The following is a 24,854-nucleotide window of genomic DNA, read 5'->3' as shown; positions in this document are numbered from 1 at the left end:
AGTGTTTTTGGATCGTTCCACTCCAGCTAAGTGTTTCCAAACCGATTCAAATGATTTCTCATAAATAGGATATCCTCTAGTCCAAATATCACGACACAGTATAAGAGAACAAACTTATATATAATTCATCAATTTAATATACATATATATATATATTATTTTATTTTAACTCTTTACTTATTTATAATATTTTTAGTAAAATTTTATTATTATTTACAAATAGTTTTATTATTATTTAACTTTATATTAATTACGTATAATTTTAATTAATTTTTATAATTCGAAAATAAATATATATGTATATAATTAAAAAAAAGTTTATGTATACTTTTCTCTAATAAAAATATTTAAACTTTTTTTTTGAATATATATATATATATTATTAATTAAAAATGTGCGTAATTAATATAAAGTTAAACAACAATAAAATATTTATAAATATTAATAAAATTTTACTAAAAGTATTATAGATAAATGGAAAATAAAATAAAATAAATATATATTTACAACAATAATTTTTTTCCTGTATCAATAACATTTTCTAGATCATTCTAGTCCAAAAAGGCGGTAAAGTTAGGGTTAGGGCACTCACACGTCTCATACATACATACATCTCTTTACAATTAATAGTTTGCACAATTTTATTTAGTCAAAGATTAAATTAACATTAAAAATGACTTATTTTTCCGTTTGATAATTTGGTTTTTAGCCTTTATTATTTTGTTGTAAATCATGATTGTGTTTATATATCTATATTATTTAGTATACTAAATTGTTTTGTTTATTGAAAAGTAGTTTATTTTCTCCTAAATAAACCATTTTATAGATTAGATATACAAATTATAGTACTAAATTCTTTAAATCATTCACTATTAAGATTTAGTTTATGATTATGCTCAAATTTTAAATTATTTTTTAATTTATTTTAATATTTTTTTTGAAATCAAGAGAGAACTAACATAACACTCTTATTTTATTTTAATATTATTTATAATAAATATATGTTTTTTTTATTCTTGTTGATAAAATAATGATTTTAATTTAATAAAAATTAAGATTTTATATCATAAATTTGTAAAATCTAAAATAGTAAAAGGTACTTTTCAAATAATTCAGTTATTTATTTATTATTATTATTTAAATTAATTTTATATAATGATAATAAATACCACTAGAAAAAATTATAATTACATAATGAGTTCATCTATTTATTTGAATAAGTAATTATTTATTATTTATAATATAAATTCATTTTATTTTTATAAAATCTTATAATTATAAAATTAAAATGATTTATAAATTTGTAAAATCTTTAACTAAAATTAAAATATTAGATTCCTTTAAAATAAAAAATTGTATGATTTTTATATTGAAATTGAAATTTTAAGTGATTGTTTTAAAGGTAGGTAATATAATAATTGTGATCAAATGTAGCCATCTAATAGGAAAAAAGTAAAAACAAATAGTAATAATAGACAAAAAAAAATATTAATCAGTCCCATTATTATATGAAATATTCACATTAAAATGCATCCATATCTATCTATGATCATCATCATCTACCTTAGTGGGGATACCTTGAAAGATAATATATTATGAAGTTCTGAAACTCTACCATTGTCTGGCCTTGGAGGTCCAAATATCTCCCAAAACCGAAGTGTCTGATCTGCAGATGCTGATGCCACTGTTGACCCATCTGGGCTCTGTTCTAATAATCCATTTTCAATATTTAGTTGTCCTTTTCCTTGTCCTAATCAACTTAAAACAGATATCATAAATCAAACCTGAGTAAGATGAAGTATTCTGGATTTATGTCCATTTAGCTCTCCTACTTTGAACATGGATGGATAGTTCCATAATGAAAGATGGTTAGAATGCCCATTCTGACTATACCCATGACTACTTAATATCTCATTATGATGCTTACTCCATTCCAATCCCGAAACCTGAAAAAATGATCGAAATCATTAAATGAAGTTTCATTGTTGAAGAATCAGAAGATGGGATGACCTGTGCTTCTGTATTGATGGTGGTAATGCATGTTCCTTTTGTTGTGTTCCATGTCTTGATGGAGGAATCCTCTGTACCTCCGCCTGAGGCTAGAATTTCATCGTCGTGTGGGGACCAAGCCAGAGCCTTGACACAAGCATGGTGATCGCGTAACCTGTGCAAGTAGTTGTTACGTCGAGGGAGGGATGATGTTGATGTTGATGATGATGAGGTCATTTTTGATAAATCCCATATGTAGACTTTGTTGTCGTTGCCTCCACTAGCTAATTTATTACATCTGTTTGACCAGTCCAGGCCGCATACTGCTGCTTTGTGTCCTTCAAAATGACTTACTATACTGTTCTTCATCCTCACTACATCAAATTATGTTGTTTTCCATTTAGAATGTCTTTAAATTAGATTATGATTGTGGGTATTGTGTACTTACTGTCGTAGTTAATGATGAACTTGTCTTTGCTTCCTGATGTCAAGATATGTCCATTCCATGCAAGTGTGGTTACCCTTTCATTATGAGTTGGTCCTAAGCTCCTAACCTGTAAAATGACCATTTAAATTAAATTCTTAAGATGGAACTAGCTAACTATAACAATTATTTCTTACAGGCATTAGCCTTTCGCAATCCCAGAGCTGAATCTCTGGCCAATCGTATCCTACTGCCAACATCTTAGCATCATCATGAGACCAAGCTAAACTTGAAACATAATCATGTTCTTGTTCCGTTCGAAGCAATTTGAACACATGTTTATTCCCAGCATTCCAAATGTATAAATCCGATCCTAATCCTACAGCAAGAAGGTTATTGATTCTTCCCCAATCCAACACATTTAGATAAAAATCGTCTCTCAATTCAGGCGCCTGTAATATTCGAGACGCAGACTGTACATAACATGATCATAACTATGTTAATAATCAATACAAACAAATGGAACTTATAAATTATTAATCAAATTCAAACCACCTTAGGTAGAGTTCTGTTTTGCTTGTAGTTGACAGGTAATTCATCAAACATATATTTGTTATTATAATTATCTTGTCCTGTTTTTCTTGTTTTCTGACTTCCTCTGTAAACTAACATCTTGAAGGGTCTTCCTTCAGAATCATGCATCATGGTTTTTTCAAGTTTTTGTCTATAAGCTTCCTGCCGGTATTAATCAAAGGAAAAACACAGTCAAGAAATTACCCATGAATGAAAAAACTGATCAAGAAAGAGGGAGATTGAAACGAACACTTAAATGGGTGTTTGGAGTTTCAGGGTTTGTTAACATAGTGAGGGAATAATCGTGATTCATCAAACTCCTGTTGGGTATGAAACGATCACCCTTTAATATTGGAAAAGAAAACCCAAAAATCTCATTAGAAAATGGTGAAGATAAACAAAGCAGAGTTATAACAGTAGAGATGGCTGACCGGAAAATCGTAATCGACGGAGATGTCGGCGAGGCGAGTCGGAGAATACCAATCTCTCTCAAGTCTCCACATGATTCCTTAAAGAAATCAAGAATTGATGAATCCTTGGAAAGGAAAAAGAAAAAAAAGAAAAGAATGAGATATGTCAATTATATATATGTATTCATTTGTTGTTTTGGTTCTTGCTCATTATTATCGATTGGACTCTATTTTGGAGTTTAAATTTTGAATTCTGCATTATCCATTTCAATTTTAACATTTGAGGTTTTTTTTTTTAAGTTTATTCAATTAGACCAAATTTTGGTATAAAGCATTGTTCTTCAAAGTTTTTTTATTTAATCGATACTAAAATTAGTTTTTCAATCAATCACTTCTCACCAATTACATCACTCATTTCATTAACCAAAATACTAGAATACCCTCTATTTTAAATTATTATTTTATATTTTATTTATACATATCAATACCCTTTAAGTCATTTTACCAAATATAATCATCATTTTCTCAAAATCATCAACCATTGTTACTTTTCTCTCCCTCTAAGTTATTCAAATAACTCCAACTCCAATCCGAACAAGCCCTAAGCTTATTTTATGTATAATTTTCAATTTTCTAATTAATTTGAGATATTTTTTAATGTTTTTAAATTAAATTAAATGATAGTTACAAACTTTTTACTATTTTTTAAAGTTAAATATTATTTTCATAATTTATTTATTATAATTTGTTAAAAGTGATTTAAGTAACTAAAAAATTAAATAAATCAAATAAAAATAAATTTGGTGTTTATTTTTTAAACTTTAGAAATGATCAAATTTGTGTATCTTCTTTATTTGTGTTCAAATTTAATATTCTAAAATGTTTTTTTTAAATGTTTTTATTTAGGTGCAGCGGTGAAGAAGACGAGTGTGGCGGTGATTCGAAGACGATCGGAAAAGGATTCACGGATGGCGGTTCTAGGGAACTAATTCCCAAACTAACTTAGTTTGCCGTTCAACTTCTCAAACTAACATACTTTGTTCAATCATTCTCAAACTAACCTAGTTTATTATTTAAACTCAATTTTTTTATAATTTATTTATTTATTATATTTAAATTTATCATATATATATAGTTTTTTTTTAAATTATTATTTTTTATAAATTTAATTATTTATATTTTAATATATATATTTACATTTTAATTATTATTTATATAATGTAATAAATATTATTTAGTATTCTAATAAATAATTAATAAATACTAATAAATTTAAAATATTTAACCATAATAATATAATAATTAATCCTTCATAAAACAATTACAATAATAATTTCTCTAAATTATTAACGATTTTCCTCAAGACACCGTTGACTATGTCTCATATGACTTTCTTGGCCACACCTCTCACAAATGACTGTGCTTTGTGAGTTATCCATTTCGGTTTGAATATGTTGGCTTTGACTTCATAAGTTTTTTTTCTTTCTCAAATTTTCATTAGGAACAAGATTACTTTATTTTTTCAATCATGTTCTATTGGAAACGTAAAATTTGATTAGTTAGGTATGAGGTTTAAATTATACTGCAAATCTTAAAAAATATTTTTATATTGTGATATGTATAAATAATAATTTAAATATATATATATATAATGAATTTAAATGTAATAAATAAATTAATTAAATAAAGAAACTGTGTTTGAATAATAAACTAGGTTAGTTTGGAAATGAATGAATAAAATAGGTTAGTTTGGGAAGTTGAACGTCAAACTAGGTTAATTTGGGAATTCATCCGTTCTAGGTGCAGCGATAAAGTAACCGAATGTAAGTGCGGTGGTGATCCGAAGAAGATCGACCAAAAAAAAAATTCTGAAAACCAATTTAGTTTTTCCCTCCAGATTAAAAAAAATGTTAATCTAAGTAACTTTAAACCCTAAAAAATATATATGTTAACTAAATAAATAAATTATGATTAGTTATTTTTTAGATTTAAGACACGGGTTAAAGATAATATGTCACGTGACATGTATAGATTGCGGGTACTAATTAACCGTTAAGACGCCCAAATTTGAAATTTTAAAAATAATGAATTAATATTTTTACTTAGAGGCAGTTGGAGGGAAGGGATGCTGTCTCTCCGATTAGGGTTGCATCTCTTTGTCAGCGGTCGTGTCTTTCTTTGATTCCTCTATATAACAGAAATGACGGATCTCTATAGTTTCATCCAGTCTTTTCTAATATTTATTCTCGATCTATTGCGACAAGGAGGAAGTTCCTCCTCAAGAAAGATCGAAGAAACTATGGCCAATCAAGGTTCATATAATCATCTCTTTTATTGTAACTAACTAATGTTTTATTTCTTTCTAATTCCACGACAATTGATTACAGTTACAGTTACTCCGACCAACTCACGAAAGAGAACCCACGAAGTGTTCACTTCATACTTATCATTATCACCACCAAATTCCACAAGAAACGCTCTTCTCACACCATTGTTGTCATTCACTTCATTACTCAACGACAATCGTACTGCCGAAATCGTAGACCAGAGCGACGAAATCGCGAACATGGTCAGAGAAAACGCGGAGGAGTTGCAGAAGAAACTGTCGGAGAAATGGATGAAGAACTTTAATACGGTGGAGTCTGCTGCGGAAGAAAGAGTGTTGAAGAAGATGAAGGAATTTGATGTTGAAATGGAACAGATGAAGAAGAAACTAGAGGAGTCGGAAAATAGGGTGATGCATTTGAGCTTTGAAAAGGAGATTTGGGAAGCTAAGTCGAGAGATTTGGAGGATCAAATTGCAGATATGAGGGCTACCATTTTCAGGCAGGATTGGTTAAGAAACCAGCAGGCGGCGGCGACAGAGGCGGCTGCGGTGGCGGTGGCGGAGGAGGTTGGTGATTCGTCGTCGGTGGAGTCAAGTCCAGTGAACTTGAAGACGGTTATGCTGACATGTAAAGTATGTGATGAGGATGTGGCGAGGAATATGATGTTGCCATGTAGACATGTTAGTGTATGTAAGAAATGCGAGGAAACGACCAATAATTGTCCTGTTTGTGATTTAGAGAAGACTGGTTCTATTGAGATCATCATCCCATGAAGAAGATGAAGAAGAAGAAGAAATGGGATGTATTTTTTTACTAATAACTTTATTCAATTTTGGATCTCGGATAATAAATAAATATATTTATTTGTTTGATTGATTGGGGATTTTTTTTTATTCAGGTTGGTTTGAAACTTAATTTGCAAAAACTAAACAATTTTTTTTTTAAAAAAATCTGAAATTAACACAAGTTAATTTAAAAACAAAAAATTTATTCAATCTTCTATTTTTTTTTTTAAATGCCAGCTTTTTATCAAATATAATTTGAAACATCAATATTTTTTTATATAATATTTTAAAAGATATTTCAATTGACACACACTAAAATCATTTCTGTCATCTCCCTTAAAAGTGTGTTTTATAGAAAGAAACTTATCTCCGTCCATAAAATGTTATTTATTTGAAAACTTTAATAATTAATATATTAAAAATTGAGTACCTAGGGGAATTTGAGAAAGGTAAAAAAAGATATAAAAGGGAGAAGAGAGAAAAAAAATTGTTATTTTTTCAATGAACTCAAATTTTTTTTAATCAAAAAATGATAGTTTAAATACTTAGATTTACCTCGTTTTGGTGAAATCTCTTTGAAGTTCGAGAAATTTTAACCTCGGTTTATGTGTTGTAAATCTTTTAATAAAACATTATTTAAATGATGAGCAATATTATTAGATTTAATAATCAAATTATAATTTGATTATATGAAATTATATCTTAAATTAATTAAAAAATTATTTATTTGATGAAATGGATAATTTGATTTTAATTTATATCCGTTAAAAAGCGCAACTGAGAAATCTCGACCTCGATCGAAGAATCCCGTGTCCGACCGAGGATCAGCGCGTGACCAAAGCTCTCCGTGTTGATCAGGCACCCAATGTTCACTTTGGGTTAAAACCGACCCGGACCAGCGTGACCTGATCCGTGACCCGGACACATGCCTAAAGGCATGTTTGTTTGGGTTTTTAATTTCCCATTGTTTTTTTAACAATTAGAAGGCCTAAACTATTTTTTTTAATCCAAAAAAAATATAAAACGATTTAAAAAAAATATTATAATATTTTCTTAAAAAAATATTTTGATAAAAGACCTATTTAAATTTATTTTTAAATTCTAATTTTTTAAACTGATACTTTTTAGATATTTTCCCCACTAATTCTCGACATCAATCGTAGATACTAAGCATTTAAATATTATTTCATAATTTTAAATGTAAGAAAAACTCATACATAACTTGAAAAATAAATAATTAAATAAAACGTAATAAAGACCAAACTTTGCAAACAAATAGCCAAAATTTTATGAATTAGATGCAAGATTTCTCGGTCGGGTGTTTGGTGTTTTTTATGGTAAAAAACAAGACCCATGTAAAATCCTTGGTCGGACGTCAAGAACACCGACTGAAACGAGTTTGATTATAACAAACTGATTTTTGAAAGCGTGAGTTTGAGTATGACATCTAACACTATGTTTTTTTTTGTCCAATTTATGTTTATGTGTGAGGATAATGAACATATAGAACATGGAGTGTGAAGATGCTGGTGTGATCTTCGTGTTGCTATGTGTAGAGTTTGATGTTTTCCGAGCATTCTTTCATGATCATGTGTTCTCGAGTAATTATCAAAAAATGTATCGGTTTTTGGCCAAGGGTGTCATTGACCATCGGGTCCTGTTTACAAATCTTAACTAAGTATCTGCAAAGTGCATGAATGACCATGGATATGTGTTGAAAAATCAACTTTTATTGGACGTGAATATTAACAATTTATTCATGTTTTTTATGACTATCGGCCGATAGTATTTAGTTAATGCTTTGTTGGGACGATCATATACAAATGATTAGAGTTGACGTCGATAGGCAAGACATGGGGACATGAAAGTTTGATAAAAAAAATCATGTGAATTACTAACAAGTAATATTCAGAACGATAATGTGCAAATGATCGTAGTACTATCAACAAATATGTTAGCGTGACAGTTGATGCCCTTACTCATGGGAGTTACTGACATTAATATTTAGCATGATCATGTGTAAATGATCATAGTACTATCAACATATAGGTTTTCGTGATAGTTGATGAACTTTCTCACATGAGTTACTAACAAGTAACATATGACAATCATGTGTAAATGATCGTGGTACTATCAAGAGATAATTTTTCGTGATAAACTTGCTCACCGGAGCTGATGACAAGTAACATTTGTTTAGAGTGGTAATGTATACATGATCGTAGGTACCTATTGGCCAATATGGTAAATTGTAAAAATTGGTAAAATTTTGTGTGATCATATATAAATGATCATTGTACTATCAAGATATATGTTTACTTGAAAGTTGATAAACTTGTCACGAAAGTTACTAACAAGTAATATATTGGAGCGATCATATAAATGATTGCAGTACTATCAACATATAAGCTTAACTTTGATGTGAATGCGTAGAAGCGATATGTGTATCTATTGGCAAATAAGGTTTTGATATGGTCATGTATAAACGATCCTATCAAGAGATAGTGTTTTAGTCAGATTATATATTAATGATCTTGGGTACTTATCAACATATAATGTTTTTTTAATCGTGTAAATATTATTTCAAATACCTATCAACAAATAGTGTTTTTGTACCTATCGAGAGATAAAGTTTTGGTTGAATCGTATAAAAAATAATGTCAAAGACCTATCGAGAGATATGTTTTTGGTTAGATCATGTACGAATGATCACTGGTACAAAATAAAGTTTTGTTGAATCATGTAAAAATGATGTCATGTACCTATCAAAAGATGAGGTTTTGGTCGGATCATGTATGAATGATCGCTGGTACCTATTGACAAAATAGAGGTTTTGTTGAATTATATAAAAACATTGTCATGTACTATCGAGAGATAAGGTTTTGGACGGATCATCTACGAATGATCGCTGGTACCTATTGAAAAAATAGGGTTTTGTTTAAATCTTGTAAAAAAGATGTCATGCACATATTGAGAGATAGAGTTTTGGATGGATCATGTACAAATGATCGCTGGTACCTATTGAAAAAATAGAATTTTTATTTAATCACGTAAAAACAATGCCATGTACCTATCGAGAGATAATATTTTGGAAAAATCATGTACGATTGATCGCTTGTACTTATTCAAAATAAGGTTTTTGTTGAATCGTGTAAAAATGATGTCATGTACATATCGAGATATAGGATTTTGGATGGATCATGTACGAATGATCACTGGTATCTATTGAAAAAATATGATTTTTGTTAAATCTTATAAAAACGATATCATGTACCTATCGAGAGATAGAGTTTTTAACGAATCATGTACGAATGATCGCTGGTACATATTGACAAAATAGGATTTTTGTTGAATTGTGTAAAAACGATGTCATGTACTTATCGAGAGATAGAGTTTTTATTGAATCGTATTAAAACGATGTTTTGTACCTATCGAGAGATAAGGGTTTTAGTTGGATCATGTACGAATGATTGTTGATACCCATTGACAAAATAGGGTTTTGAAAGACTCAATTGCTTATTTAGCTTTTGCAGTATCGGTCTTGGTTTCTTTTCCCTTTAAGGGATTACTTCAATATAACCCTTTTCCCTCTTTTTTTCAAAATGACTTTGGCATCTAGTTGAAATATAATCCTTCCCTGTTTCTATCATTCTCTTTTTTTCGTGATATGTATAAACATTTGTACTTTTAAGATAAAACTGTTTTTGTTTGCTTGGCTTCAAACCACGTTTCTTTGAAAGTTCACTCATCTTGAAACATCTTTTTAGACAGGCTTTAACAACTTTCTGCTTTGGGTTTTTCTTTTTTCTTATATGTTTATTTTTTCTTTTATGGACTTTAGTATATTTTGTAGAATCGATACATTCTACTCTTTCCGTAGAAATTAAGACTAGTGTCTTAATTGAGGAACGAATGGTGATTTTATTACCTCCACCTCTATGAGTCATTTTTTTGATTTTTGGAGTGTATATGGTAAAATTGATACAATATTCTCTTGGCATAGTAATTGAGACTAGAGTTTGAGTGAGCAACGAATTGTGATTTTAATACCTCAACCAACACAAACATTTTTCTCTTTTTTTGTAGAGATTTCCGAGTTTATTATGTTTTCTCTTTTTGGCATTTTTTTGTGGTTTTTCCCAAAGCATTGTGTTCTAAACCTCTCATTTCTCTTGCGTAAGAGTGATGAGGTGTTCGTTCTCGATTTGTGGCTATTGGCCTTGCTTTTTGGTTTATTCTGGTTCTTTTTCTCAAAAATCTTCTTTGGAGGATTACTCTTCCGGATAATCGTTTACAACGAAAAAGAGCTAATGAACGATATCCTTTCTATCAGAGTTAGTATGAAATTGTTATGTTCTATTTTGAGATTATCACTTTTGGTAGTAAGTGGCACTCTTTATTTTTCCCTTACATGTTTCCTAAAATCCTTTGTATCAGTTCATAGTAGGGATCAATGTTTTCCTCCTTTTTCAAAAGTTTTTCTCATTCTCTTATGGTGAAAGGACTGGGTATTTTTTATTTATTTAAGACTAGACCTACAAAAATATAGGTTTCCTACGTATCTTATCTCTTCTTTTTATTTTTATACTGAGAAAAATTAGGTCTTTCATAGTTCAGATGTTAGTACTTTGGCCAATAGTGCAAGTTTTACAAAACTTGGATCAGATTCTGTTGAAATAAGCTACTTTCAAGGTTAAGCTTAAAACCATTCTACGCATAACTTGATATTATGAATAATATATTTTAAGTGCATCGAGATTGCTCGGGGAAATGAATTCTTAGTCTTTTTAGTAGATAAGTGAAATACTCATCTGAAGAGTATTTTCTTGACTAGAAAAGGTCATTCCCATTGTGGACGAAACTTGCCCCTTAGATCTAGGAGTTCTTGTGTTCGTTTGAAAACCAGGTCACCTTCTTTGAGGTTTTTAGATTTTACCTTCTTGTTGATGGTATTTGACATTCGTTTTTGGTAGACTTGATTTTTATATAAAGCATTTAACATCTTGTCTTCCATTAATGTCTGTTGATCATATCGAGATTTGAGATAGTCTTCTTTAATAACATGTTTTTTTTGAAGATTATTCTTAGAATTAGAATCTCGATCTCAATTGGTTGTACGATATCTATGCTGTAAACTAGTGAGTAAGTGGTTTTGTTCATCGAAGTTCGAGCGGTTCTACGATATCCTAATAAGTCATGTAGTAGTTTTTTCCTGTTAGTCCTTATAAGTATTGGTCATCTTTTTGATGATCTTAATTAAGTTTTTATTAGCCGCTTCGACCGTACCATTGGTTTGGTGTGTGTTTGGGCGATGACTTATGATGCTCGATTTTTAATTCATCGAGCAATTGAAACACTTTTTCTTAGAAGTTTCGGCTATTTTCTTAAATTAGGGCGTGAGTGACTCCTATCTAGCGATGATGATAGTGCAGATGAATTTCTCCGCACAAGAAGATTTCAAGATTTTGTAGAAAGTTGCTTCAACCCATTGGTGAAGTAGTCAATGTCTATGAGTATGAACACATGTCCATTTGAAGTGTAGAGATATATTTTCCAATGACATCAATGCCCCATGTTGAAAAGGGCAAAGGGGATGTCATATTGTAGATGTGTAATTTTAATGTAGGCTTTCAGTTAGCATATATTTGGCACTAATGAAAGCTTTTTACATAGCTCACACATTTTTATTCTAGGTTTTGCCAATAATATCTTAGACAAAATATTTTCTTCGCTAAAGCCATTCCGTTCATATGGGGCCACGTTTCTCCGTTCATATGGGGCCACGTTTCTCTGTATGTACTACTTCTATGATCCTTTTCGATTACGGGTCATCTACACAGATCATGTTTTGACCATTGAAAGATCGTCTGTAGAGTTTGTTTTCTATCCAAGCGTAATTAGTTGAATATTAGCACAACGATTGTCGTTCCTTTGCTCAGAAATAGGACGGATATTCTTCATACTCTGTGTATTTCTGAAGAGTATCATACCAGGGCTTGACTGAACTCTCCTAGGAAGTTATTGTTCACTTCTTAAAAGCACGTATTTACTTTTGTCAGATCTTAAGGGGTTTGACTTTAATCCCGTCGGGAATTTGAGTCATGCCCGCAAGAGTAGCCAAGGAATTCATAAAGCATTTTTGGTTTCTTGAAGCATTAAGAAATGATACTTGATCAAATTTGTTCATGAGTTTGGTCAGATGGGCATGATACAGTTTTAAATTTCCCCCCTTTACTTTCTGTTAGATAAAATTAGACCGGCTCACAGAACTTAACATAAATAAACCTTTCATGCAGGAACCGGACCGGTCAAACAAAAGAATCGGCTAAGAAGACTAGCCGGTCAAGCTACTAAACCGACCAAGAACATTTGGAACATGACCGCACAAAGAAAGGATCGGCCAAAGCTTAAAACCGGAAACATTAGACAGCCGATCAGCCACAAGGCAAAGGAATAACCGGAAGCTGTCCGGTTAAACCAATCACACCGGAAGCCATTCGGTCAAGCCAAATGACCGACAAGTACAAGAAGACAATTTGGGTATCTGTTGAGTATGATACCAAAGGAACAGACTGGACATTTCCATGTCTATACAAGTCTGAGGAAAGTCTGCAGGCTGCAGAAGACAGTCCTACAAGATCTTTCCACTTCGGGATAAGTCAAAAAGGAGATCTTCCAAGTACAGACAACTGTCTAACATTGAGTAAAAGACAAACCTAGCAGGTTTGTCTTACACACCGGAAGAACAGACTACCAAGTCTGTGAGATTGACCGCCAGGTCTGAGGTTGACCGTCAGGTCTGAAAAGATGACCGCAGGGTCTGAATTACTGAATCACTGAACCTCTGCACCTCTGCTCAGCCAATCAGATTCAAGGAAGTGAAATATGACCGTTGGCATATTTCATCTCTTAAAGGGGCAGTTGAAGAAGAGTAAATACGGGACAAGTGGGACAACAAGAGAGATTCTAAGAGCATTTAATTTACAAGTGAAAAACAGTGTGTTCTATCTCTAGAGAAAGCCTAAGTGCTGAAGTTGAAGTGTGTGTCTTACAATTTCGGTGTAAATTGTAAGAGTGTTATCGAGCAGGAAATAAGTCTCGATCGGATTGTACTTGTATTCCTTAGTGAATATCCTTCTCGCGGTTTCGAGAGGAAGGGGTGACGTAGGAGTTTTATCTCCGAACATCCATAAAATCTGTCTTGTTACTTACTTTCTGTCGGTTCCATTTTCTAACCGATTAACACTGCTCTAACCTACTTAACTCTATTCAAACCGGACCGCCAGGTTACAAAAACCGACCCATCAAGTTTTCAAACCTTCATCATCCGAAACCGATTCTGCCTATCATACAAGTGTGCTGCTTCAACTTGAAACAAACCTCTTCCGCGCTTGAACCTAGTTCAAGGGTTTGTGACAGTTTGTGTAGTATTGAAACCCCGGTGTTAATCTCTAACCGGATTAACCACCACCTTTGAGTGAGAACCGCTAACCGGTCCAACCCCGGTCCTCCCGCGGCGCCCTAGATCCTAACACTTTCCATGTGTCATTGACTTGAGATATGACCAAATTAGTGTCGTCGATTACTTCTAATTTGGTTGCCCCATTTTTGTATGCCAATTTGAGATATGAGAGGCATTCCTTGTATTTGGCCTCTTTTATAACAAAGTATTGATTTTTATGGATATTGGGTTGTATGTCACTTTCGGGTCAACTAACAAAATTTTAATTTCATAACATTGCCCTCCTAAAGCTCCGTCAAACATCAATTTCCACGTGTCTAATGTGACACTCATAATCCCGTCATTAAGGAATTTGAGTTTGTTTTTTGATTCAACAATGATGGGTTGGTCAGCTAGGAAGTCAGCAACAATACTTCTTTTTATAGATTTCTGTATCGTATAGGCTGTCATATTCAGATATTATCATCATCCATTTGTCTAGCCTATGCAATAAGAGTGTTCATAATAAGAAATGGATAGGATCCAATCTAGATATCAACATGATTGGATGGGCCTACATTAAGTGTCGTAACTTTTTGGTGACTCATGCTAATGTCCAACATACTTTTTCGACTTGAGTATAGTTAAGTTCACATCCAGTCATTCTCGTACTGATGTAGTAAATAGTCATTTTGAGGTTATCCTCGTTTTTTGAGCCAAAAGGCTTCTCATGGCTGTTTCTGTTACAATAAGGTATAGTATGAGAGGGACGTTGGGTCTAAGCGACATGAGTATATGAGGAGATTTTAAATAATCCTTAATCTTATCAAACTCTTGTTGACAATTTTCGTCTTATATAAATTTTGGCCCTTCTTCAGCAGCTTAAATAGTGGATCACATGTCGTGGTAAGCTTATTGATGAATCAACTAATGTATTGTTTTTTTCCAAGAAATCTACGGACCTCACTTTCGTTTTGAGGTATTGACATAAGAGTTATTGTTTCTATTTTAGAGGGATCAACTTCGATTTCTCTTTGAGTGATTATGAAGCCCAACATTTTACCAATTGTGACTCCGAACATGCGTTACTTCATATTAACTCGTAGCTGATATTTCCTTATCCTTTGAAGGAATTTTTCGATGTTTTGGACGTGCCCTTATCAATCCTTGAACTTGATGATCATGTCATCAACATAGAATTCCACTTCTTTCTAGATCATGTCATGAAGGATCATGGTGGATACACTTTGATAAGTTGCTCCCTCGTTCTTACGACTGAAAGGCATGACACGATAACATAAATTTCATACTTCTATTATGAACGTGGTATTTTCCTTGTCTTGCGGGTCCATAATGATTTGATTATATCATGAGAATCCGTTCATGAATGACAAAAGATCATGACCGACGGCATGACCAACAAGTATGTTGATGTGAGATAACGGGAAGTGATCTTTAAAGCTGACTTTATTCACATACTGATAGTCTACACATACACATATTTTCATGTCTCTCTTTAAAAGGGGCACTACGTTGGCTGTCTAGGTAGGGTAATTTACTACCTCAAGAAATCTAACTTCAAGTTGTTTTTGGATTTCTTCCTTTATCTTGGTTACAATATCATCCTTCATCCATCCGATCATTTGTTTCATTGGCTTAGCGTCTAGATAAAGGAGAATATGATATTGTGTGATCTTTGGATCGATGCATGGCATGTCCTTGTATGATCAGGCAAAAACGTCTTTATTAGTTTTTTAATTGTTCAACTAGTTCAAGACGTTCTTCTAGGTTTAAACTTTAGTTGATTAAAACGATCTGAGGATCGTTTCTCGTGTTTAAATTTATTTCAACTATTTTTTCGGTGAAAGAGACAATTTTGTCCTCGTTTTTTAAGAAGTGTTTTATTTCGAAGATTAAATTAGAGTGAGATGGAAGATCATCTTTACTCGTTATACATTCAAAATCTTCTTCTTGTATCACATCAAAGAGTTTAATACATGTAGGAATATTACAACAAGACTATCATTCATAAATTTCTTACCATGTACACTACACTAGTAAAAAAAGACCCTATAGCAATTGGTAAACCAATCGCTAATAACCTTCAAACCGATCGATATAGGTCTATAGCGATTGGTCATGTACCAATCGCTCTCAATCGGCATAGGTCTTCTAGCTATTACCATAATTGGCAACGGCGATTGGTAGATAACCAATCGCTATAGACATATGGCGATTGGTTAAATAATCAATCGTTACTACCCAGACAAAGGCTATGGCGATTGGTTAGTGACACTTGGAGATGCTCATTAGGTTTGGCGATTGGTAATTTTACCAATCGCTAAAGACTTTTTTTAAATTAAAAAAAAAACTTATTCAACAACTGCTTCAATACAAAACCAAATAATCATCCACATTAATCTATTAAGACTTTATATCATAAAACAATATGTGATATCTGATACACAAGTGTGTCAATAGAGTAAACAATACTCCAATAACTACTCCTATAGAGATATGAATCCTCTTTCACCTTCCAATCACTTCTCTACATAAATCAATTACTGAAACTTATTGATAAACCTGCAAAGTTAAACATAATCTTATATATCAACAGGTTCAAAATTGTGTTTCCTTTCTCAAATTGATAATTGACCAATAGATGGTGTGATGACCAATTATAATCTAACAAACATCAGCTATTGAAACATCCAAATGGGAACTGCCATTGATACTACAGCAATTTCATGTATATAAATTATGAGAAACATATATTGTTTTATGGAAATGAACTATTACCATGTCATGCTATAAGAAAAATCAATTTGGATCCTTCTAAAATTACCCAAAGTAGTTTAAGAGAGATACTAATACGGTTGTTTGGATCTAGACAAAATCAAACCCTTTGAAATTTTGTAGTTCTAGTTTTGTTTGATCTTGAACAGAATTAAGTGTGTTTAAGTCATAACATGTGTGGTCATTGATTCAGAAGAGGACCTCAAAAAATCGTTTTTGATCTCAAGTATTAAATTGGGACAAAATGTACTCTAGTATTAGTATAAAAAAAATCATGATATCAATGAGGAAGAAATAATTATAGGAGATGGCAATAAGAAGACTAACCCATGCAACAAGTAGGCAGAATGCAACTGATGCCAACTGGTATAGTTCATTGGTCTGCATCCGTAAACGCAAATAAGCAAGTGAAATATCATACTGGAGTCTGATATTTGAACTAGAGATTTGTTACCTGTGATGACAGGCTTATCATCAGCTTGAGGAACCAGGGTACACAAGTCAGAAATGTTAACAGCAGCACCAACCTGTTCAATTAACAGAGTTTAATACAATGTATCATTCTAGTCAGAGGTCTATTTAATATAACGCAGTATCCAACATTCAAGTCTGGGGTCTATCTATGAATAATCTGCTCAAAACTAAAACACTTGCAGCCTCTAATCACGACTTTACATATAACATTTTACAATAATAAATAATTTGGATATGTTGGTCCTTTCACCCAAATAATCCATATATAACCCACCTTTTATATCAATCAAGGTTTTTTTCAAATAACCCAGATTATTTCCAAATAACCCTATAGTAAACTAGGCCTAAGTCTAACCAGTATCCATGAGAAGTTCAAAAAGATTAACAGTAGCATTAGTTAGAAACAAAATGGAAATTACTCAGTTTGAACATTAAGAAGCAGTCTAACTACCTAGATGAGTAAAAACTCATATGTTTTAGTAATTGTCCTTATTTTGTGAAACTCCACTTCTAGTGTAGACTGTAACGAAAACCAAAGGCAGTAACACTGTAAATGGCATATTTCAGGTAAATCAGAGAAATTTTTTAAGGCCTATATTTGTTACATCCCACACAAGTAGTCTTAGTTTGAGAGCAGTGAGAGAACTGTTCACAGAAATTTGCACATTTCCTGATAAATCAGTTTTTTTATCAGCCATAAGAACCACCCACTTATCCACCTTTTGTAGTGTTGTAAACTCCTAAATAGAAGAGTAAGGCATCACATCTACAAATGAACCCTCGGATGGAAATCCCAACATGTTGAGTATTATTGTAAGAAGGACTGAACTTGATTATAAATGAACTTATTTGTCTGACATCCAAAAACGAGATGATCCCATTGATTCCATTAATAATATCCCCACTAATACTCATATCATATCTACAGTTCTTTTCAGGGTGGCCTTGGAATATAAACTCTATATTGATCATTATTAAATAATACTATACTAAAATGGAAACATGATTGAGCATATAGAGATAGATAGAAATACTTAGACACCAGGAGAATCCAATAAACTAGGTACCTTCAGAATAAGGGTACCAACTGTTATTGAATCCAAGGAAATTTTCTCTACTTGAATTACAAGAAACTAGGTACCTGCAGAATAAGGGTACCAACTGTTACTTGACCATGAAGGGCATTTATGCTGTTTCTTTCCATCAAAAACTTCAACACCTAAAGTGAAAATAATTGACTTAGAGAAAAAGAAGCTTGGTAATTTTGACAGGTGAAAAGAAGTGACTGATTCATTTGAAAACTTACAACAGCGGTTGAAGACATGGAAAGGAATGCACCAACAAACACTCCTTCTAATGGTTTACCACCACATAGTTGCAAAACAGCATCAAAGAACACCCGTATACTGTCAAAAAGTATGGGATGGAAGCATTGATTATGAAAACTGTAGAGTTATAACCTGAGACCAGTAATAGCTGGTTCGTTAGACAATCAAAGTTAAGGTACTCCAAGAACTACTTAATTGAATATTCCAAATTAAAAAGCACCTTCTGGAATCTTCTTCTGGAAATACAAAGCCTCAGAATTTTGTAAGGGTGGTAATGGAACAGATTGTGCCCGCTCAACCCACAAAGAAGCTGGCCTCTCCAACTCTGAGAATGCATTTGGAAGTTTATCAACCAAAGATCTAAGGCCTCTAAATCAATAGAACAACAGCTTAAACACACAAATATAAATTCTACCTTATCCCAAAATCTTTACACAAATTTAATGTAACCAAATCATCAGGTTTCTTGCCTCTAGATAATCCATCAGATATTCATTGAAGAACTGTGTTACAACACAAGACACAATTAAAAATATCAAATGGTTGAGAGTCTTGCACGTGGAGCTGTGGAAGCCGTTGGATCTGGAGAGCAACATTATCTTTTCTTTCTTTTTTAAATAACCATTTGGTTATTCTGTTTTACCTTTTTGCATTTATTTCCCTATACTGTTTATCTTTTTACAAAGTGGCCCTTAGTTTGTTAGGCCATCTCAGTAGTTGGTTTGTAGCAGAATTCAGAGAATCTTCTGAGCACTATATACTCAGATAGATTTCTCACGTATGGGTCATGTTGAATGTTATGAGCAGTAGCTCTTTCTTTTATCTCACCTTCTCTCTATCACAAACCTGATTTCTTCTTCTCTCCGGTGAAGAATTACCTTCTCTTCCCATCTTTTTATAGTAACTGTGTATCAATTGGTATCAGAGCAGTCGATCTTCACGATGGTCGAAACAAGGCATCAATCGGATAACGATTCCCTGCGTGTATCAGTAGAGTAAATGAACCAGACGATAATGGAAGTACGTAAGTGGATGGAGACTAAAGTCGGATACATCGAAGAACAATTACATAACTTGACAACTAAGGATAACGGTGATCGTTCGGAGGATGGTGCAGGGTCTTCACGAACAGGTGCGCCAAGGGATAGGCCGTATGTTCCTCCTACAAGACTCACGAAAGTTGATTTTCCTAAATTTGATGGAGTGGACGTTGAAGGCTGGATTATAGAGGCAGAACAGTTCTTTAGAGTTGATCGCACCACAGATGCAACTAAGGTAGAGATCGCTCCTATTCACTTCTCGGGGGATGCTTGAAACTGGTACTGGTCGTTTCTGCAAACCAGAAATCAAACAATAGCATTAACTAGGTTAAATATCAAGCATTCGCTGCTTCAGCAATTTGGCCCATCGATTTGTGATACCCCAATCAGGCAACTGATGAATCTGAAACAAACCAAAACTGTTCAAGATTATAATCTAAGGTACATGACTATTTCTCAGAAACTTATACACATGCCAGATGAATATATACTAGAGTACTATCTAAGTGGTCTTAGAGAAGAGATCGCTAACTCGGTACGGCTGTTGCAACCTCAGTCTCTAAACGATGCTATGGCAGTAGCCAAGGTTAAAGAAGCCACCTACAAATCATTGATGAGTAGTGGTTACTTATACAGTCCTAGTCCACCAATCTTACCCACACCCTCCTATCCAAAACCTACCTTGTCTAATCATCCCAAACCATATCACCCTAACCCCTCTTACTCTTACTCTTTCCTTTTAACCCAAATCCCAGACAGAGGTATATGCAACAAATGGATTCTAAAGTTCTTGATGATAGAAGGAAGAAAGGTCTCTGTTATACTTGTGATGAGAAATACGATTCCAATCACAAGTGTAAAGCCAAGTTGTTTATGATACTAGTGAATGAAGCTGGAGAATGTGAGAACATACTTGAAACTACTGAAACCGCTAGCCTGAATACTCTTATGTCCACGCCGAACTGTGAAGAACCTTCCATATCTCTCCATGCCTTGTCTGGATCGAAGAACTATCAAACCCTGCGAATTTTGGGAAAGATTGGGCTACTATCAGTAGTTATTCTCATAGACACTGGTAGTACTCATAATTTTATTAGCAGTAGGGTTCTTAAAAATATTCACCACCCTATTGTTACAACTAAAGCTCTACAAGTAAAGGTAGTAGATGGATCAAACCTGGTAAGCGGCCGTTGCTGTCAAGGCTTGAAGTGGACCATGAACGGTGATGAATATACAACTGACATGCGGGTGTTACCTATGTCCAGTTATGACGTGGTTTTGGGCATTGAATGGCTTATAACCTTAGGGCCATCATCATAGAATTTTGAGAAACTCGCATTGACTTATGAACGAGAAGGGAATATTAAATGTCTATAGGGAATTAATCAAACAAAGATCAACATAATGGAGGGTGACAAACTGCCTAAACTACTGCAAAAAAGAAATATGGCAGCACTAGTACAAGTAAGGAACTCACTTGATGAAGAAGGACAATTCTTCGCGATTGCTGCTGTGAGTTTTCATGAGCCCCCTAAAGGCCTGGCTGGAATTTTGGCTTCGTTTGAAGACCTATTCCAGAAACCCACCGAACTCCCACCAGGCCGGGACCATGATCACCAAATCCTTTTGAAAGCAGGTACATAACCAATATGCTTAAGATCATATCGTTACCATGCATTACAAAAAATCGAAATTGAGACAATGGTGTATGAAATGCTGGAAAAAGGAATCATTCAACACGGTCATAGCACTTTTGCCGCACCAGTTGTCTTAGTAAGAAAGAAAGATTTATCTTGGAGGTTGTGTATTGACTATCGCCAACTAAATGCAGCTACAGTCAAGGACAAATTTCCTATTCCCATCATCGAAGAGTTACTGGAGGAGCTTCATGGTTCTAAATTCTTCTCGAAACTCGACTTGCGTTCGGGCTATCATCAGATTCGTATGAAAACGGGTGATTGCCACAAGACAACATTCCGCACACATGAAGGGTTGTATGAATTCCTGGTAATGCCCTTTGGGTTAACTAATGCTCCATCCACTTTTCAGAGTCTTATGAACTCTATACTTAAACCGTTTTTGAGGAAGTTCGTATTGGTCTTCTTTGATGACATCCTGGTATATAGCCGCACTTGGGAAGATCACATGCTGCATGTTACTCAAATTCTGGAGATTCTAAGAACCAACACCCTGTTTCTCAACCGAGAAAAATGTGAATTTGGATGTATCCATATAGCATATTTGGGACATATCATAAGTGAAGAGGGAGTAGCAGCTGACCCTGAAAAGCTGAAAGCTATGTAAACCTAGCCACCTCCTACGACGATCAAACAACTCATAGAGTTCTTGGGTCTTACGGGATATTATCATCGATTCATTCGAAAATATGGATTGATAGCAAAACCATTAACAAATTTGCTAAAAAAGGGGAATTTTAATTGGACTGAAGAAGCAGGGTTGCCTTTTAAACACCTCAAGCAATTGATGATGTCTCCTCCTGTTCTAGCATTACCTAATTTTGCTATTCCCTTTGTAGTTTAAACAGACGCTAGCGGAAGTGGAATTGGAGCAGTATTAATGCAGGAAAGTCCTATTGCATTCATAAGCAGGTCCCTTCCAAGTGATAACAGTCCTTCTTCAACGTATGAAAGAGAGTTGTTAGTCCTCACATTTGCTGTCGAGAAGTGGAGACCCTACCTGCGATACAAACCATTCGTAGTTAAGACAGATCATGAATCACTCAAATATCTACTGGAATAAAGAGTACAAACACCCGCCCAAGAAAAGTGTCTTTACAAGCTGATCGGGTTTGACTTTACAGTACAATTTAAACGTTGCAAAGATAATGTAGTGGCGGATGCTTTATCTAGAATGGGTAATGAAGTGCAATGTGTGGGTATTTCAGTTTACCATTCACCAGTCATCCAGAAGATTAATCAAACATGGGCCACTGATCCTAATCTAATTAATATCATCCAGGAAATCCAGGAAAATGAAGAAGTTCATAAGGAATTTACCTTCATAGATGGTACGTTGAGGAAAAATGGTAAGTTAGTGGTGGGCTATGATCCTGAGCTTTGAACGATACTCATTGTTGCAATGCATTCTAGCCCAACTGGTGGTCACTCAGGTACTCTTGTCACCTGTAAAAAACTGCAATTGGCATATTATTGGGCAGGAATGACACGAGATGTTAGAGAATATATTCGATCATGCGATGTTTGTCAAAGAAACAAAGGAGAAACATAGGCTCCGAAGGGTCTTCTACAACCGCTGCCTATTCCTAATAAATTCTGGGAATCAATATCTATGGATTTCATAGAACACTTACCTAAAGTAGGGGGAAAACAGTGATTTTTGTGGTGGTTGATCGCTTATCCAAAATGGCACACTTCGTGGGTTTACATCATCCTTTCACAGCTAAAAAGATTGACGAAGTATTCTTGGACAACTTTTTCAAACTCCATGGAATGCCGCTATCAATAATAAGTGACCGAGACAAAATCTTTATTAGCATGTTCTGGCGAGAGTTCCACAAAATGCAGGGTGTGCATCAAGCCCTTTCTTCAACTTATCACCCACAATCTGATGGTTAAACAGAAGTCGTCAATCGCTGTCTGGGAACATATCTGCGTTGTATGGCAGGACAACGCCCGAATGAATGGGATCAATGGCTTCCCCTTGCGGAATGGTGGTATAACACTAACTTTTACTCAGCTACTCAGGTTTCTCCTTTAGAAGCTATATATGGGTATAAACCCCCAATTCATACACCCTATCTAGCAGGAGATTCTCGAATTGAGGAAGTAAACCACACCTTGTTGAATAGGGAAGCCACCCTCCAATTGCTCAAGTTTCACTTGCAAAGAGCCCAAAATAGAATGAAACAGATTCATGATAAACATCGAACAGAAGCAAAGTTTTCTGTGGAAGATTGAGTTCTTGTTAAACTTCAGCCATATCGACAACTTTCTGCAAGGAAGACATATCACAAACTTTCCCCCAAATTCTTTGGTCCATTTCGTATAACATAATGAATTGGGGAAGTAGCCTACAGGTTGGATCTAGGGCAGGAAGCTAAAATTCATAATGTTTTCCACATATCACAACTGAAAAGTTATCATGGAACACCGAACAGGATTGACGACTACCTAGTTTGGTGGTTCCAGACTGTATCCCGGAAGAAATTCGAGCTGAAAAACACTTGATGAAGGAAGGCACTCGGCGTCGTCAGTTGCTCGTTAAATGGTCAGGCAAAGAAGAAGAAGAAAACTCTTGGAAGGATGCTGAGACGTTGGCTATGGAACACCCTGAGAAAATCTTAGAATGGGGGTAGATAAGGAAGAGGGTATTGTTACAAGACACAATTAAAAATATCAAATGGTTGAGAGTCTTACACGTGGAGCTGTGGAAGCCGTTGGATCTGGAAAGTAACATTATCTTTTCTTTCTTTTTTAAATAACCATTTGGTTATTCTGTTTTACCTTTTTGCATTTATTTCCCTGTACTGTTTATCTTTTTACAAAGTGGCCCTTAGTTTGTTAGGCCACCTCAGCAGTTGGTTTGTAACAGAATTTAGAGAATCTTCTGAGCACTATATACTCAGATAGATTTCTCACGTATGGGTCATGTTGAATGTTATGAGCAGTAGCTCTTTCTTTTATCTCACCTTCTCTCTATCACAAACCTGATTTCTTCATCTCTCCGGTGAAGAATTACCTTCTCTTCCCATCTTTTTCTAGTAATTGTGTATCAAACTGCAAGAGCATCGGCAAACAAATCAAACAAAAAATCTTCCAAGTATAACCAATACATTCTGAAATGAAAGAGATACTCGCCTTAGAGACGATGAATAGCGAAAATCTCGAAATCTTCGAGTCTGACTTCAAGGGGTGGAGCAGAACGGTAGAGTTGAAGAGTTGGAACTATTTCAGCAGCAGGAACTCTTCTTTGGGGAAGAACAATCTCCATTGATTCCTTTTGCTTGATCTGAAGACGTTGTTCACTTGAAAAGAGAAAACAAGTGATTTCCTTTAGGGAAGAACAATTTCCATTGATTTCCTTTTGCCTCCCCCATTGATCTCTGTCTAATATCTCCTTCTGGAACAAAGATGAAACCCTAGATATCTCTCTAGGTAAAAAAAGAATAATAAGTTATAAAAAGCCCATTGGTATAAAAATCATACTATCAATTAATAAGGATAAATAAAATGGCGGGCAATAATGGCGATTGGTATAAATATCAATCGTTATTATCAAGATAGTAACTA

General features: G+C 33.9%; 2 protein-coding genes and 1 long non-coding RNA gene across 5 annotated transcripts; 1 reads left to right on the top strand and 2 right to left on the bottom strand.

Moving 5' to 3' along the window:
* Positions 1-1,480: 1,480 nt before the first annotated feature.
* On the bottom strand, positions 1,481-3,552 carry LOC124936825 (cell division cycle 20.5, cofactor of APC complex-like). The gene is made up of 6 exons (XM_047477347.1): positions 2,969-3,552; positions 2,611-2,886; positions 2,438-2,543; positions 2,011-2,363; positions 1,785-1,946; positions 1,481-1,703 (listed from the first exon to the last, which is right to left on the bottom strand). The coding sequence occupies exons 1-6, from the start codon at positions 3,116-3,118 to the stop codon at positions 1,560-1,562; spliced, it is 1,191 nt and encodes a 396-aa protein (XP_047333303.1). The 5' UTR covers positions 3,119-3,552; the 3' UTR covers positions 1,481-1,559.
* Positions 3,553-5,596: 2,044 nt separating this feature from the next.
* Positions 5,597-6,496, top strand: LOC124935219 (probable BOI-related E3 ubiquitin-protein ligase 3). The gene is made up of 2 exons (XM_047475666.1): positions 5,597-5,708; positions 5,784-6,496. Exons 1-2 carry the CDS (start codon positions 5,597-5,599, stop codon positions 6,494-6,496), a joined length of 825 nt encoding a protein of 274 aa, XP_047331622.1.
* Positions 6,497-17,028: 10,532 nt separating this feature from the next.
* On the bottom strand, positions 17,029-19,005 carry LOC124936952. 3 transcript variants are annotated; one of them, XR_007099185.1, is made up of 6 exons: positions 18,765-19,005; positions 18,523-18,676; positions 18,358-18,435; positions 18,251-18,283; positions 17,197-17,269; positions 17,029-17,123 (listed from the first exon to the last, which is right to left on the bottom strand). It is a non-coding gene; the product is annotated as an uncharacterized LOC124936952 (long non-coding RNA). The 3 variants fall into 3 exon arrangements; XR_007099184.1 differs by lacking the exon at positions 18,251-18,283; XR_007099186.1 differs by lacking the exon at positions 18,251-18,283 and having other exon boundaries at positions 18,523-18,622.
* Between the last annotated feature and the right edge of the window lie 5,849 nt (positions 19,006-24,854).

This window comes from Impatiens glandulifera, chromosome 4, assembly GCF_907164915.1.
Source record: "Impatiens glandulifera chromosome 4, dImpGla2.1, whole genome shotgun sequence".
Lineage (NCBI taxonomy): Eukaryota > Viridiplantae > Streptophyta > Magnoliopsida > Ericales > Balsaminaceae > Impatiens > Impatiens glandulifera.
This window is presented reverse-complemented; position numbering and strand designations above follow the sequence as displayed.

Excerpts from the sequence above, each read along its gene's own strand:
- LOC124936825 (XM_047477347.1), bottom strand. The coding sequence starts at position 3,118 with ATGATGCATGATTCTGAAGGAAGACCCTTCAAGATGTTAGTTTACAGA. Across the intron at positions 1,947-2,010 it reads CCATCAATACAGAAGCACAG|GTTTCGGGATTGGAATGGAG; the intron begins GTCATCCCATCT and ends TCATTTTTTCAG. Across the intron at positions 1,704-1,784 it reads GAATACTTCATCTTACTCAG|AGCCCAGATGGGTCAACAGT; the intron begins GTTTGATTTATG and ends TTATTAGAACAG.
- LOC124935219 (XM_047475666.1), top strand. The coding sequence starts at position 5,597 with ATGACGGATCTCTATAGTTTCATCCAGTCTTTTCTAATATTTATTCTC. Across the intron at positions 5,709-5,783 it reads AGAAACTATGGCCAATCAAG|TTACAGTTACTCCGACCAAC; the intron begins GTTCATATAATC and ends AATTGATTACAG.